Source organism: Hydra vulgaris, chromosome 03 (assembly GCF_038396675.1).
Source record: "Hydra vulgaris chromosome 03, alternate assembly HydraT2T_AEP".
NCBI lineage: Eukaryota > Metazoa > Cnidaria > Hydrozoa > Anthoathecata > Hydridae > Hydra > Hydra vulgaris.
The window spans coordinates 300,929-319,235 of NC_088922.1; the positions used below are offsets into that span (position 1 = coordinate 300,929).

General features: G+C 27.8%; 1 protein-coding gene across 1 annotated transcript in view; it reads left to right on the top strand.

Moving 5' to 3' along the window:
• LOC101241338 (chromatin modification-related protein MEAF6) overlaps nt 1-17,246 on the top strand; it is a 38,319-nt gene extending 21,073 nt beyond the window's left edge. Inside the window, exons 4-8 of the mRNA XM_065791884.1 lie at nt 2,887-2,926; nt 4,296-4,364; nt 15,704-15,743; nt 16,932-16,986; nt 17,070-17,246. Coding sequence (XP_065647956.1) covers nt 2,887-2,926; nt 4,296-4,364; nt 15,704-15,743; nt 16,932-16,986; nt 17,070-17,093 — 228 coding nt within the window. The 3' untranslated portion in view covers nt 17,094-17,246. The remainder of the gene's footprint in view (nt 1-2,886; nt 2,927-4,295; nt 4,365-15,703; nt 15,744-16,931; nt 16,987-17,069) is intronic.
• Nucleotides 17,247-18,307: the final 1,061 nt, after the last annotated feature.

The window sequence follows — 18,307 nt, forward strand, 5'->3', positions numbered from 1 at the left end:
TACTCATCTTGGGGAGACATTCAATGCATCTAGCTACTGTTTTGTAGAAGGCCTCCTAGGCAAGGACTTAAGGGGTAAACAGATTCTATCTGTTGACCAGCCTTGCACCCCTTCCTTATCTATTAGGCTGGTGTAGATGTATTTATAATACATTTTTTCCAGTTTAGGATGTTGAATGCTGGATCTTCTTGACTCAATACATGGGTTTTGCTTGTGTCTCTGTTTTTATGACTAGGCAACTCATTCTATTATCTCCTAATGAGGGTACAGCTATAAAACTCAGTTTTATGGTACTGAGATCAGCTGGTAGTCAGGTTTCCCAAACTCTGTGGTTAATATCAGAGTACTAACAGTGCCATTTTGCACATGGATGGTGTGCCTGTTCGTACTTTTGGTGTGCATTGTTGAGGCCACATTTGGAGCCCTTTGTTACGGCTTAGGGTTTATTAATAGTAATGTGGCAATTGCTTATGCTGTTAAATAGTGTACTGAGTACCATTTGTGCTTTGAGTCAAGTTCTTTAACAAATTTAAAAATGACTTCAGTACCAAAAACTATAAAACACAAAAAACCATCGCCATCACCAAGTTCTCTAAATTCACTAATATTTATTGTCTTTGAAGTAACCTTTCTTCTTTTGAGTTTTATCTCTTGCAAAGTTCACCAGACCTACTTGCTCTTTATGAGACTAATTTGAGTTTGTTTTGTAATTTTCATTGTGATGGCCCTTGGGTAGAAATCTTTCATCTTCATTGCGACAAATGTGTTTCTTACTTAAGTTTTTGGATTAAGGCTGGCATGGAATCCTTTATTCCCTCTCACGAATCCAAGTCATATGTTTACTACTGCTAGAAGCCATTGTAGAAAGGTTTTGTCTAACATCAAAGTCTGCTATTCCCAAGTCATAACATCTCAAAAATTAGGCTCTCGTGGCTTTTGGAAAGTCTTTAACAGTATCTATAAAAAGGATAAATCTGTTATTCCACCTCTCTTGTATAGTTCAGATTTTGTCACTTCACCTAAAGACAATGCTGAAGTGTTTGCTAAAGTGATTTCCTGCTTAGACTCTAGACTACTGCTTGTGGTCCGAATAACATACCTGTTATAGTCTTGAAGTGTTCTCTGGACCTGTTGTCTATACTTTCAAAACTATTTAGCAAGTGTTTATTAGTGTTTTGTTTTCCAGCCTATTGGTGTGCGGCATCTGTTATCTCTATTTTTAAAAATTCTGGAGAGAAATCTGACTCTAACTATCGACCCATTAGTCTTCCTCCTATCATAAGCAAGATTTTTTAATCTTTAATTAACAAACAATCTCTCACTTTCTGATCATTGATATGGATTTTGAACTTCTCATTCTACTTCTGGTTTATTAACAGCAATAACTGATAGGTTTTATCATGCATTAGAAAGATGTGAAGAGACTATGGCTATCGCTTTTGACATTTCTAAAGCTTTTGATAAAGTTGCTTTTGACAAATTAGCTTTTGATAAATCATGCAGTCTTCTCCATAAGCTCTCTTCTTACGGTGTATTAGGTAATATCTTTAAGATTATTGAATCCTACCTTACCAATTATAGTATAAAAGTTGTCCTTGATGGACAGCACTCTTCTTCATTTCTTGTAACTTCAGGGCCTCTTTGTGGTTCTATTCTTGGCATTATACTCTTTTTAATTTACATTAAGGATCCTCCAGATATTCTCTCATCTAAGAATGGCATTGTTCGCTGATGATACTACCATTTATTCTTGTCTTGATAAGAAGCCAACACTCTCTGATTGCTTGGAGAGGGCATTTGAGCTTGAAAAGGATCTTATCTTACTTCTGCTACAGCATGGGGCTCCTAATGGCTGGTGATCTTCAATTCAAATAAAACTCTTTTTTTTTTTTACCAAATCTTTATCACAATAATCTAGATTTTCCTTTATATATGAAAGCTAATGTACTTGATAAGTCATCTTCTAAGATTAGGTCTTACTTTAGATCTTTCTTGAAAACCATTTATCAAATCCATTGCAAAATTAGTATCTGCTAAGGTAGGCCAACTTTCAATCATAATTAAATCATAGTAATGTTGTTTCTCTTTCTCTTTTCTACAAATACTATAATGGGCACTGCTCTAAAGAGCTAGCGTTTCTTGTGCCATCTACTAAAGTTCATTCTTGTGTTACTCATCATTCAATTAAGTCTCATCCGTTTACTGTTATTGTACTTATGTGCTCCAAAAATTCTTATTCATCTAGTTTTTTCCTAGAACATCAGTCCTTTGAAATTTGTTTTCTTCATCTTGTCTTCCTAATTTATATAGTTTGCAAGTTTATGGAACTAAAAACACGTTTTAATCAAATTCAAATATTAAAAAAATCTTTTATCAAATATTGTATAACTTATGAACAGTACAAAAGCGTCAATAAAGACTAATATTACTAAATACAAATACATATCTGACCCTAACCCTGATTGACACACCTTAATCTTGTATGGTTTTATTATGGCATGTTGTGTTCAACTTTTGTCTTTCCTTTCCTTTTTTTGTTGTTGTTAATTCACCTCCCAAGGCCGAGAAGGCCTTGGGGAGGTGAATTAACAACAACTACAGACAATGAGGCTACTTAATTGTGGTTAAAACCTTGGTTGGCCTTATTGTTTTTTAATTGATTGATAAAAATATTCTATAATTTAAATTTAGTTATTGATTTAAATTTTTTTTATACTTTACTATAATTTTGAAAGTTGATGTTTTATACTTTTTTTAATCTCTAAAATTAATGGATTTTTTTTTAATTAACGTTTTTCAGTATTTTTTATATTTGGTTTAAATTTTATAGCTTTTAAATTTTATTAAATTAATTCTATTTTTTACTTTTTACCATTGAAAATTTAGGCAGTAAGTAGTATGGCACTATTTCAGCATGAAGATAAAAGTATGTTATCTTATGTTTTTTTCTGCAAATCTGTGTTGTTTTTTTTACCTAGTTCCTTATTTCTTTTAAAATCATTTCTTTGTTACTGTTTTCATCAACTAACCTAAAAATATTACAATGTTAAATTATGTGTTGATATTTTTTTATTTGATGATTAATTTTTTTAATTATTAAATTGAATTAGTTTAAAATAAATTTTTGTTTTCGCGTTGTTAAAACATTAATAAATCTTATAAACTATGGTCGGTAACATAAAATTCTTATATTGTTTTTTTTTTTTAATATTCATACAATTATAAGTTTTAATGAAATTAATTTAAATTAAAAAATTTTTAATAAACAAGGTTTTTAGCAAATTTTTTTACAAAAATAAATTAAGTTCATAATGTTTTTTGTAAACATTTTTTCGAAATTAAATTTTAAGATGATTTTTAATGTTTATTCATTAAATGTTTTAATAAATAATAGTTTTTTTAAATTTAATTTCATTAAAATTATAGCTGAAAAAGTTTTGTTTAAACAAAAAACTTTTAAAATAAAGTTTTGTTATAAATATTTCGAGCTAACAACTTAATAACATTAAACTGTTAACTATAGAACAGCTAAAAGTTTTAGTATTTCTTGATTTAATTTTGTTGATGTCATTATTACATTAAATTTTTACTTACAATAAAACTTTCCATTCATTGTTTTTACAAAAAAAAAACCTCGTTCTAATTTAAACAAAATGACATAAGTTATATTTAAAAAACAAGTTTTTTTAAAACATTGTTTTATTTCAATGGTAAAAACTTGATTAAAAATATTTGTATACCAATTACATAAATACATTATTTTAACAATATGCAAATTTACTGTTTACTTAAACAACTTTTGTCTTTAACAGAAATATTTTATTTAAAATCAGGTAAAAAAGTAAGTTTCTCCTCTCAAACTCTTGAGACTACCACAATTTTATATTCTTATTACTAGATTAACAAGCATTGTTTTTACGCCTGTAAATTTTAAACATTCAGTTTATGTGCCTCTTTCATGTGTGTGGAGTGATGTCTTCCACTTTATAACAAGGTTTGATATATATATATGTATACACACACAAATAAATGCTCACCAAAGTCATTAGGAGTTGCTGGGGGCTTCAGTACATACATAGACTGAGTAAATAGCTAAACATGCAAGGAGTGCCTCTAAATCGATTAAGGGCTTGGATTAGGGCAGCAATAATTTTTTTCATTATTTATATATATATATATATATATATATATATATATATATATATATATATATATATATATATATATATATATATATATATATATATATATATATATATTTAAAGTATAATTAATAGTTAATGTATATTTTACAGAAGAAAATGATCAAGTTGATAACACTCTACATTCAACTAACTCTGAACACTCAGGCAAAGTTACAAAAGGTATTATTTTTTAATAATAGTTAGCAGGGTTGGCTTCAAATACATTCAATCAAATACAAATACAGCTACAAATACATAAATTCTAAATTAAAAACTAATTTTCAATTTATTTTAGTGTTAAAAAAGGAAGAAAAAAAACAAATTTCTTGGTATTTCTCAAAAAAGCACTGGTTAACCTAGTTTATGGAACTGCAAATATATTTTAATGAAATACAAATATAAAAAAAAAAATCAAATACCACACAAATACAAATATACCAAAATAGTCCATTTTTACCAAATACAAATATTTTGACCCCAACCCTGCTAGCTAGATAAAAACAATCAAAGTTTTTAAAAAATTTTTTTCGTTTGAACTAAAATTTTTTTTTTTTTTTTTTTTTTGAGCAAAAAGCAACAGGATAAAGTTGAGAACAAAATAAAAAAATATTGAAAATTAACAAAGTTACAGAATGTTTGTTTAAAAACCTTCTGAAAAAATCAAAAAAACCTGTTTTTTGTATACAATGAAAAAATATTATTTAGTAGCAAAACTAAAATCAAAATGATGGCTGATTATCAAGTTATATTATATTATAGTGTTCATAAAAAATTGCATCAAACAACATACAACTGGATGAAAGTTTTGGATGATTTTTTTTCTTTAGGAATGTATTTTCTTTTTAGATGATTTTTTTTTTTTCTCAAATTCCGTTTCTACTATTTCTATTTTGCTTGCATACATGGATAAATTTTTTTTTTCTAAATGTATTTAATGTAGTTAATAAATTGTTGAACTAACTTGATTGTTTTCTTTGTTCACTCTACATCAAGATTCATAATGACTGTTTAAAATATTTGATAAAATTATTTAAAATTTATTTTCTTCCTGGAAACTTCATGTATTGAACCTATTTATTATAAGTCTTAGCTTTAATCTTAAATAAATTAGAGAAATAGTTTTTGTAAATAGTTTTGCTTTGTCTTTTTGAATAATAATATTAAATAAGGAAGATCTCAGACATTTATGAGAAAGTTTTCAAAAAAGTCTCATGAACCTGTTCTCTGACATAAAATTGGAGACAAAGTCAACTGAGCGCCTGAAAGGTCTTTTTTGTATTAAAGGGGTCCCAAAGTGCTGAGACAAGTTGTATTTATTTTAAAGAGAATGATAAAAAAATGTTGGGGCAGAATTTTTTTAAGTAAAACAAAATAATAAAGGTATACCAAGTAAAACAAACTTTGTTGTTTTACTCGAAGCTCACTGTCTCCACGTTAGCCAGTTCCTCAAAGTCTTTAAAATATACGCCGTAATCTACAGACTTTATAATTTATTCAAGCGCATTTAGTTCCAAAGAGTTTTAGTAAATGACATTATCGTAGAATTTCGATAAGAAATCTAAAAATTCTTTTTTATTTAATCAATTTATAGAATTTTTTTTTATTGATTATATATTACTAAAGAATTTGTTTAGAATTTGTTTGAATCCTAAAGTTTATTAGTAAATCTTCAATCGAAATTTTACTACTATCAAATTACCTTAAAATAGTTTGTAAAATAAAAAAGCATTGATTATATATTACTAAAGAATTTGTTTATTATATAAAAGTTTTTTGTTCATCATAATTACTGTAGAATTTCTTTGTTATTTTCTAAATTTCTCGAAGTTTGCATTAAAAATATGAATAAAATATTTCAGATATTTTAAGCTTGTCTATTGCTATAAATTATTTTTGTGTTATATTTATTGTTGTTAAATGATTATTATCCTAATTAAGATTCTGTTAAAATAAATTATTTTAAATTATTTAACGCTACCGCAAACCACTGACTTTTGATTTTTTCAAATTTTGACTGCAAGCCGCTGGTAGCAGCTTTCGAGTTTGCTTCACAATTTATCTTGATTTGTGCATAAATTTTCACTCTTGGCACATAATTTGTTTCTTCTTAAGGTTTAATTAATTCTCTATACAATCAAGAACAATTAAGAGCCATATTGTATTATTATAAAAAGTTATCACTTGACAAAGTTAAAAAATCTTGAGTAATCCGTGATAAAAAAAGCTTCTTTAAATTTAGTTCTAAAATAAAGCAGCGTTAACAGTTGTAAAATTTAACTTGCAGATGTTTAAAATTAATTAGTTAGGCAATTACAATTGTCTTTTGAAAAAAAACATTCTTTTTATACATTAATTAAGTTTTATTTTGGACTTGATATTTTAACTACTATTTATAAAAACACTTTTTTAAGTACTTTGCATTTCTTATTGTTCAATGATGGGTGTTAAAAATTTACTTAATTAAAAAGTTCATTTGTTTAGCTTTCTATTGGTATATAGTTTTTAAAGAGGTAAACAACTTTTTTTAGGGGTAAACAGACTCTATCTGTTGACCAGCCTCGCACCCCTTCTTCATCTATTAGGCTGGCACAGATGTATTTATAATACATTGTTTCCAGTTTAGGATGTTGAATGCTGGATCTTCTTGACTCAGTGCAAAGATTTTACTTGTGTCTCTGTTTTTATGACTAGGTAACTCATTTTGATATCTCCTAATGAGGGTACAGCTCTAAAACTCAGTTTAATGGTTTTGGGGATTGAGTCAGGTTTTCTGAACTCTGTGGTAGCTCTCAGAGAGGCTAATTCCATCAACAGCTGTAAAATATCAGAGTACTAACAGTGCCATGTTGTGTATGGATGGCGTCCCTGTTCTTACTTTCGGTGTGCATTGTCGAGGCCACATTTGGAGCACTTTGTTATGGCTTAGGGTTAATAAATAGTAATAAGGCAAATGCTTGGAGTATTAAATAGTATACTGAGTTTTATCTATGCTTTGAGTCAATTTCTTTAACAAATTTAAAAATAACTAAAGTACCAAAAACTATCAAACACAAAAAACCATTATCATCACCAAGTTCTCTAAACCTATCATTCACTAATATTCGTGGTCTTCGAAGGAACTTTTCTTCTGTTGAGTTTTATCTCTTGCAAAGTTCACCAGACCTACTTGCTCTTTGTGAGACTAATTTGAGTTCAACTGTCTCATCATTTGATCTTAGTGTTGATTGTTATCTTCCTTTAATTTGTGAAGACTTCAATAGCCACATGCTTGGCCTGGGCATTTACATTCATAAGAATTTATTCAATAGTCAGGAAACTAGATTTGAATACACTGACTATTCTTTTATGTACTTTCATTTAGCACCACTTCACTATATTGCTTTTCTCTTTGTTCTATATCTCTCTCCTTAATCTTAAGACTGCACTCTTTTCAATGTCATTTCTGATCAAATTAATCAAGCTCTCTCTCTCTTCATCTATCAGCCAATATTGTTGTTATTGGTGACTTTATTGCTCATCACACCGAATGGCTTAGCTCTAGTGTGACTCTGCAGTCGTCAAAGCCCACAACTTTTGCCTTTCTCAATCTTTGTTAAATTTCCAATTTGCTTTCTTGACAACCCGAATCATTTACCTTCTACTTGACTTATGTCTTCTTTCTGATCCTAGTCGGTGCTCAGTTTCTCCACATTCACCCTTAGGTGCTTCTGATCACTGTTTGATCACGGTTTGATGGTTTCTGATCACGGTTTGATGGTTTTTCTCTAAAACTATTATCTCATTCTTTTTCATTATCAGAATCCCCCTATCATCGTACATCTTACAACTACCTTAAAGCTGACTGGGACTCTTTCTGTGATTTTCTTTGTGATGGCCCTTGGATAGAAATCTTTCGTCTTCCTGCTGATAAATGTGCTTCTTACATATGTTCTTGGATTCAGGCTGGCATGGAATCTTTTATTCCCTCTCAATGATTCCAAGACAAGCCTCACTCTTCTCCATGGTTTTCCTCACATTGTGCTGCTGCAATTTCCAATTGAAGCATTGAAATACTTCCATATATTTAAGCAAAACAATTCTCTAGAAGACAGACGTCTGTTTACCATTGCTAGAAACCATTGTAAAAAGGTTTTGTCTAATGTCAAAGGCCGCTATTCTCAGGTCATGAAATCTTGTATTTCATCCCTAAAATTAGGCTCTCGTGACTTCTGGAGAATCTTTATCAGTATCAACAATAAGGGCAAATCTGTTATTCCACCTCTCTTGTATGGTTCAGATTTTGTCACCTTACCTAAAGACAAAGCTGAATTGTTTGCTAAGAACTTTTCATCAATATCATCTTTTGATTCCACTAGTTGCGTTCAACCTGATTTAGTCATCAAACAGGTTGATCCATTGCTTGACATTTGTATCACTCCAGCTTCTGTATCTAAAGTGGTTTTGCTTAGACTCTTCTGCAGCTTGAAGTCCAGATTACATACCTGTTATAGTCTTGCGGAAGCGTTCTCTGGAGCTGTCATCTATACTTTCAAAACTATTTTACAAGTGCTTATCAGAGTCTTGTTTTTCAGCCTGCTGGAAAGCAGCATCTGTTATCCTTATTTTAAAAATTCTGGAGAGCGATTTGACTCGTCTAACTATTGTCCGATTAATCTTCTTCCTATCATAAGCAAGGTTTTTGAATCTTCAATTAACAAACACTTAATCTCTCATCTTTAATTTAATAACTTAATTTCTGGTCATCAATATGGATTTTTATGTTTTTGTTTTACAGTTATTTTGCTAACAGTAATAACTGGTAGGTTTTATTGTGCAATAGATAGAGGTGGAAAGGTTAAGGCTATCACTCCTGACATTTTCTAAAACTTTTGATAAAGTTTGGCATGCTGGTCTTCTCCATAAGCTTTCATCCTACGGTGTATCAGGTTGCATCTTTAAGATTATTGAATCCATCCATACCAATCGTAGTATAAAAGTTGTTCTTGATGGACAGCACTCATCTTCATATCTTGTAACTTCAGGGGTTCCTCAAGATTCAATCCTTGGCCCTGTACTCTTTTTAATTTACATAAACAATCTTCCATATATTCTCACATCTAAGGTGGTATTGTTTGTTGATGATACTACCATTTATTCTTGTCATGATAAGAAGCCAACTCTCTCTGATTGCTTGGAGGGGACATTTGAGCTTTAAAAGGATCTCGCTTCTGCTACAGTATGGGGCTCACAGTGGCTGGTGAACTTTAATTCAGATAAAAAAATTTTTAGCTAATTGTTATCGCAATAATTTAGACCTTCCTTTATTTATGAATGGTGATGTACTCGATGAGTCATCTACCCTTCATCTTTTAGGACATATCTTTCTTGGAAACCGTATATCAAATCCATTGCAAAATTAGCATCTGCTAAGATGCATCTCTTTATCGTGCCCGACACTTTCTTACTTCTATTCTATTCTTTATCTCTATAAATCTCAAATCTGTCCCTGTATGGAATACTGTTGTCATCACTGGGGTTTATCTTCCAATGATGTCCTTTCTCTTTTAAACAACGTGCAAAAATGTATTTTTGATGATTTTTGGAATACAAGCTTAAATTAAAAAAAGAAGACTTCACTCCAAATGTTATTGTCTGGTACCTTACGGTTTCAGAAATATTGATACTCAGTCCCTATCTCTTTTTTGACTGTTTTTTTTCAGTGCCATTTATTTTTAAAGCCAATTGCACAACACAACTTTAACTTATGAAATACTTGTTCAATAGTTGTGAAAATTTGTACCTAACTATTTTTTAAGGTGAGAAACTCAAAACTGATGGTTAAAACCCTCAAAAAGTCAAGCTTCTATATGAAAATCTAGTTTTAAAATGGTGTAACACTTTTTTTAAGTTTTTTGATGCCCTGTACAAAAAAACGTTTATCTGGAGATGCCTAAAAGACATGATTCTGAAATTTTTTCCTAATATTCTATATTTAATAAACTCTATAATACAAAAAAAACTGCAAGGGTTTTCTTTTTTAAATCAGATTTATTTGCATTTAAAGTTTTATAATAAAAAAATAGGAAAAAATGGTTAATCTAATAATGAAAAAATGTTATTAAATTATATGCATTTATTTCTTGCACTTTAAAAAAATTGGTAGAACTTCAGTATCTCAGGTAGAGTTCTATCATATGAACTTGTTTGCATTTCACAAAAAAGATCTTTATTTTACGCAATCTTTATGTTTTATAGGTGAAAGATTTTCTACTTAAGAACCTTAAAATAATAATTATTTTAAAATTATTTCTTACAGAACTAAAAAATAGTATAGCAATATGAATGATAAAAAGAGATGTTCAATTTGATTAATAAAGAAAGAAGTTTGTCACAAACAAACATGTAAAATCCAATAATATAAAGAAAGTTTCAAGTCTTAATGATTTTGATAAAGACTTGATAATTAGTCGTTCTGGTATTGAAATTAATGAAAGTACAACAGTTTGCCTACACCATGAATAATGCGGTAGTGGTGTAGTGGTAGTGCGCTCGCTTCATAAGTGAGACGTTCCGAGTTCGATCCCCACCACGTCCCTAGTAGTACTGCGCTCAACTTGTTTCTCCGCGCAGCGGCCTTGTTCGTCAAGGTTTGTGTTTCAGAGTTATAGAGTTGAGAGAGGGTTATAACCACAATTAAGTAGCCTCCTCATCTGTAGTGGCCTTCTGGGCCTTGGGGAGGTGAAATAACAACAAAAAAAAACAAAAAAATATATATATGTTTACTTAAAACGTTACTCAACAAGCCACATAACTTGCTGTGATCCATTTCATTTACACAATGGAAAAAGAACAAAAGGTAATACTACTTAGCCATAAAACTTTTTTAATGTATTATTGTGATTATATATGAGATTTTTTTTTGCAAAACTCTTACAGTAATTATAATGTGTTTAGGAGGATGTAAAAAAATTAATATCCATCTTGCTGGAAAATTCAAAAACATTGGTATTATTGTTATTCCTGGAGAAAAGATATGTCCTTCATGTAAGATTAAATTGATGTCATTTAAAGATAATGGAAGATAAGATATGAAGATGATCTAACAAAGATATAGAAAGAGAATTTTGTGTTACTAATTATATGGTGCAGATATCGCGCAAATTGCTGCAGAAAAATGGTATTTTATTGTTTCCTGAAAAAAAATAGAAGGAAAGAAACATCTCAAGAGACTGTAGATAAAATTATTGAATTTTATTGTAACTATGAAAATAGCAGACAAATGGCTGGTAAAAAAGATCTCTCATGCAAAAGCGTTTGATTCTCTCAAATCTAAAAGAACTATATGCTAAGTTTATAACCAATCATCCAGATATAAAAACTTTTGCTCACATCGTCCAAGATGGTGCATTACAGTACGCATCTGGTACGCATACTGTATGTGTGTGCACCTACCATCAAAATGTTAAGTTAATGATTAGTGCAGTTGAATTATCAAAGGATTATCATGAACTTATTGATATGCTTGTTTGTAGTTGGGCTAACAAGAATTGCATATACATCCTTGCCCTTTGTGTCCAGAAGATTCTAAATTAAGAAATTATCTTGAAAATGAGTTGAGTTCTCAAGAAGATATTGATGGAGACAATGATTGTTGTATAGATTACAAACAATGGAAGACAACAGACCAATCTGAGCTTGTAAATCTAACAGAAACCACCAGTAGCTTCATTAATATTCTGAGAAATAAATTACAAAAGCTTACTGTTCATTCTTATATTGCAAAAAGTCAAGCTGCTTCTTTAAGAAAATTAAAAGATGTGTTGAGTAGTACTGAGGTCATTGTCCTTTGTGATTTCTCAGAAAACTATGAGTTTGTAGTACAAAACGAAGTACAAAGTTTTCACTGGAACAAAATTCAAGCAACATTGCATCCAACAGTAGTTTACTATAAAGTAAATAATGTTCTCAAATGTGATTCAGTATTTTTTATCTCTGATGATTTACTGCATGATATAGATATGGTATATCATGTGATGAAGTTAACAGTTGAACATATTAAAAGTAATATTTCTCATCAAATAGAAACTGTTCATTACTTTTCAGATGGGTGTGCTGGCCGGTACAAAAACTGCAAACACTTAATAAATATATGCCACCATGAACAAGATTTTTCTATGAAACGTACATGGTCTTTCTTTGCTACAAGTCACGGTAAATCACCCTGTGATGGTATTGACTGGCACTTGCAGCTATCACAATTTGTTCCAATAAGTAACTCAAAAATTGGAACTAAAGTTGTTTCTGAACAGTTGGAGTATTCATTTGTTTTTAATTTTCAAACTGATGGGATTATTAAAGAATGCTTGTTTGATTTAAGCATTGGAGAGTGTGTATGTTTGATATACGATAAGAATCCATGGATTAGACAAGTTGAGGAGATTGGTGTTGAAAATAAAGACTTTCAAGTTAGATTCATGCATCCATGTTATTTTTCAAAGTCATATTATTGGTCTTCTAGAGATGATGTGTGCTGGGTTCCATCAACAAACTTATTGTTAGTGATTAATATCCCAAAAACTGTCACAGGAAGACAATACAAAATACAGTTTGAGTTCCTCGCCTTAATTTAAAACATTTTAAAATTAGCCTTAGCATTTTTACTACTTTTGAACAAGTATTTCAGAAGTTAAAGCTAATTATGTTGTGCAATTAGCTCAAGAAATAAATGGCCCTGAAATAAACAGTCAAAAAAGAGATTGGAACAGAGTATCGACATCTCTGAAACCGATGGATTCAGATACTAAAATTTTGAGTGAAATTTTCTTTCATTAATTTAAGCTTGTATTCCAAAAATCATCAAAATCCAAGATGGCATGATGCCAAAAATCTTTTTTTTTGGTTGATTTGACTCGGAATGACTCTTGCCACATATTGGGAAATATTAACTACAATATGTTTTTTAACATGCACTGTAACACATTAACAATTTTATTCACCATTTGTCTTGAATTATTGCCATAAAACATAAATTATTGCTTTAATTAACTCTTTGGAATTGAACACGCTTGAATAAATTGTAAAGTCTGTAGATTGATGCGTATATTTTAAAGACTTTGAAGAACTGGCTAACATGGAGACAGCAAGCTTTGAGTAAAACAACAAAGTTTGTTTTTCTAGGTATACCTTTTTTTTTTGGTTTAAGATAAAAAAATTCTGGCTAAACCTTTTTTTTTTTTTTTATCATTCTCTTTAATATCAACACAACTTGTCTCAGCACTTTGTGATCCCTTTAATTAACAAAAGATTTTTTGTTTGTTTTTTTGAAAAAGATGAAAAAGAAAGATTATAATTAGAAATAATTATCAGCGAGAAAAATAACTGATTATAAGTATAATATATATGATTTAACTGGTTATATGTATGATATATATGATTTAACTGGTTCTATTTATATAAAAACTAGAAAAAAAATGCATTATTAAAAATGTTTCCTTTTTGTTTTACATTTAAATGGTGGCATGAACTGTTTAAAGTTAAGTACCATTTATTAGTTATCACCTGATATATAGATGTTATGTAAGCTCTTCAGTATTTTTTAGTTGTCACTCGTTAGATATGTAAATTCTCCAGAATTTTTTAGTTGTCACTTGTTAAGCAGATGTTTTATAAATTCTCCAGAACTTTTTAGTTTTTACTTATTAACAGATATTTTGTAAATTCTTCAGTATTTTTAAGTTGTCACTTGTTAAACAGATATTTTGTAAATTCTTCAGAATTTTTTAGTTGTCACTTATTAGATTGATATTATGTAAATTTTTCAGTATTTGTTTTGCAGTCAGCTCAGTGTGGAAAATAAATATTATCAGTATATTATTCATTTTTTTTATTAATGTTGCTACTAACATTATATTTTAATTTTATTTAATAGTTTAGTGTAATAGATTTATAATCAATCTTTATTATGATATAGGGTTTTTACATAGTTTTATGTAAAAAAAATTAATTTTTGAAGTCCTATTGTTTAATATTTCTATAGATGTTTATTTAAACGTGTTTGTCCACGCTTTATATTTAATATTGATTTGTAGATGTTTATTAAAAATGAATATAAGAGTCGGATATGTGTAGTTTCCAAAGTTACTATGAAAAATGTGATAAAATTTCAAAAAAAAGAAAAATGCTATTTATTGTGGTTTCACACTATATCTTTTTATAACAATAGTTTAGTGTTTTTTAATTCATTATCAATTTTTGTTGATAATTAATTTAAATTGACATACATTCTATTATTTTGAAAGAATGAGTGAAATTCTTTGTGACCATTTATAATTAAAATAAATTAAAGGAGTGAAACATCAACTTTTTCTAACAATGATAAATAAAAAAGTGGCTCTGATATTACATGTATGCCTTCTGCATTTACATGTACAATATGTGGAGTTACTCCACAGCATATGAATGATTCAATAAAGTAGTTGCTAGTCCTGAAAATAAAAATTCTTATCAATGCAGATTTTCTACATTACATGCCTTGATTCAGAGTTTAGAAATGATATTATATATTTCTAACAACTTGTCGTTCCATACATGCTCAGCCGCGAGTGAAGAAAGAATAACAACTGAAGAAAGAGAAGAAAACCTTAGTTCAGAAATGTTTTGTTGCGATATAAGCGGCTCTGCTGAAATCACTGGAGTAATTAAAAATTTGAATAAGCAACTCTTTTCTCAGATGTCATGATAAATGTTGAAACTCTAAATCTATAGGTGGTATGTCATTTTCAGTAGACAAAACTTTTTCTTACTTCACAAAGAAAATATCAAAGCATTTTGCAATACTTCCTAATGTTCAACTTTCTGAAAATGCTCAGAATAATAAATATTATACAAAATGTTGTCTTCATCATTAACAGGAGATGCTTTCAATTAACTACAAAAGGTAGTTATACACTTATACTCTTTTATTCTTATTACTTATATTCTGATCACTACATCACCACCATTAGAAAACAGTATAACAAAGATGTGCATGAACTTAATAAAGATTCTCTGCAGCTCAATCTATAATTTATACTATAACCCACTGAATGAAAAGTGTTGTTAATAAACTGTGATTAATACTTCTATGGTTAACATTTATACATTATTTCTATAAAAAAACATGTATTTTTTGCTGTTTCTAATACTGTTAAAGTATTTCCATACACTTAAAAAGTAATAAGTTTAATTAAAAATAAATGCAAATTTTGGAAGTTTTTCTATTCTAAAAATAATTTTTTATTACTTAACGCTGTTAAGTGATAAAAAATTATTGAAACCAATTAGGTTTAGATATTATGTTAGGTTAGATATTATGAAATCTCCAGAATTTTTTGGTTGTTACCCATTAAATAAATATTATGTGAATTCTCCTGTATTTTTTATTATCACTTGTTAGGTAGGTATTATGTAAATTTTCCAGTTGTTTTAGTTAACACTTATTAGATAGATGTAATGTTATTCTCCTAGTTTTTTTAATTATAATTTTAACTATTTTATTGTAGCAAGTAATCACATAAAAAGAAAGAAGGGACATAAACACAGGTAATTATTTATGCTTGTTCAGGGCCCACAACATGGTTTTCAAAGTGGGGTAGGGGGGCACAATTGCTGATTTCTAAAAAAAGATCTTCTATATCGTAAATTTCTATATATTAGGTCTACAGGAAAGTCCATTTTGTCATCTGTCCATTTTCGGAACATAATAAAATACAAATTTTTACCGGTATAGATAAATCACCTATATACTTTATTGAGTAATATAATTGTCATTATTAGAAGCATTGATAGAATTTCCAAATAATGGCAATTTTATTATTCAATAAAGTTTATAGGTGATATCAAAAATTTGTATTTTATTTTGTTCTAAAAATGAACAGAACTGTTCCGGTAGACCTAATAGAGGTCCTCTAGAAAAAAGTGAGGGTCATCGCTCATGTTGTTATTAGTATGTTTCTTGAAAATGTAAAGTTTTGAAAAACACTTTGGTTTGGACAGAAAAGTTTGTAAAAAATGTTTAAAAAGCATAGGGGAATATAAGAAGAATGAATCAGCCCAAAACAGTTAAAAATTTAATAGTTAAATGTTATTTCAGACAGTTTTTTTTATGAATTTACATAATTTTTTGTTTATGTCACTTTAGAAAATCATTGACAATTTTTTTTTTTTTTTCCTGAACTTGTATATTTCTGTGGATTTCGCTGCTTTATCAGTTATTCTCCTTTATTTATTTTTTTATATTTCTCCAGATTTTTTATTTAATTTTTAAATTATTTAATGAAATATTTAAATTTTTAGATTTAAATTATTTAAAAAAATGCTTAAAAAAAAAAATTTCATAAATTAATATGGAAAAAAATATATAAAAAAAAATCAAGTTATTTTTTTAAATTGCCAGCACTCAATTTACCTATTTTTAAAATAACTGTCATTCAAATAAGTTTTGAAAATCAATTTTGTACCACTGTGTTGTGGTTTTGTGCTCTTGCAATTAGCAAGCTGCAGAGGAGTCCTCGCATAGGGCCACCTACACAAAAGCATTTTGACCAGTTGGTTTGTAAATTTATGCTTTTTTAACTCCCATTTATACAATTAGGTATGTTTCTAATCTCTGTATATTTTAATATAAATAATTAAAAGTTTATTATTATTTGAATTTGTTATTATGCACTTGTTAAATTTAAGCATGTTTTTTGGTAGTTTTGAACTTTCTAAATTTTTATTTGATTTTAGAATTGAATTAAAACTCAAGAAAGGTTTTATTAAAAGCAAAGAAATAGATGTCGATGTGAGAAATTTTTTTTTGCAAAAAAGACATCTTATACTACTGTAATTTTTATAAATTTTAATGTTTTTTTTTATTTTTTTAAGGATGAAGACAGCAGCTCAAATTGATAAACTTATGTCTGAGATATAATTTGACTTGAATAATGATATATCTGAGATTTAGCGCAAAATAATGAATAAATGGTTTATAAATTTTTGTACAGAAAGTTACATAAAAAAAGATTTTGTATATTTCATAAAATTAAATAATTCCAAGTTTGATTTTGAAACCTTATATATATATATATATATATATATATATATATATATATATATATATATATATATATATATATATATATATATATATATATATATATATATATATATATATATATATATATATATATATATATATGTTTTTCACATTTAATGGTGTATATGAGTATATATATTTAAATATTTACACTAAAGTTTTGTTTTTGAAATTATTGTACCTCATTTATTACTATCTTTTTTTTTTTTTTTCTTAATTAAAGAATTCAAAATTTCTAACAAATACTGATTCAATCACTATTTTCATGTCTTTACAAATTACAAATAAATTCTCTATAAACAAATTTAATAATGTAAAAAGTTTACTTAAAAAGATATAAACCTTCTTTTCTATAAGTAACCCCTAATCTTTACCTGTGGGTACACCACTGACTTAGGAGTTACTATAAAATGTTTTTCCATCAATTTCTGGAGTCATTTCTAGATTTTCAATTCTATTTAATAAGTTATAGTTATAAATAAAATTGTTAATATTATACATAGTGAATAGTATGTTGTTGCTATGCAATAAATGTTTTTTTTATTTTATATGGTTTTTTTAATGGGTTACTCTCCCATACTTGAAAAAATTTATTATTATTGTTATTATTATTATTATTATATATATATATATATATATATATATATATATATATATATATATTTATATGTATATATATATATATATTTATATGTATATATATATATATATATATATATATATATATATATATATATATATATATATATATATATATATATTACTTGACCCTCGACTGTCAGTTTTTCCTTCATCAAGATCATCAGAAAATATGTATGTATATATACATACATTAATATACATATATACATAAATATATATATATACATAAATATATATATATATATATATATATATATATATATATATATATATATATATATATATATATATATATAGATATAGATATAGATAAATGTATATATAAAAATATATTTATTTATATATGTATATTAATGTATGTTAGTATACATTATACAATACAATA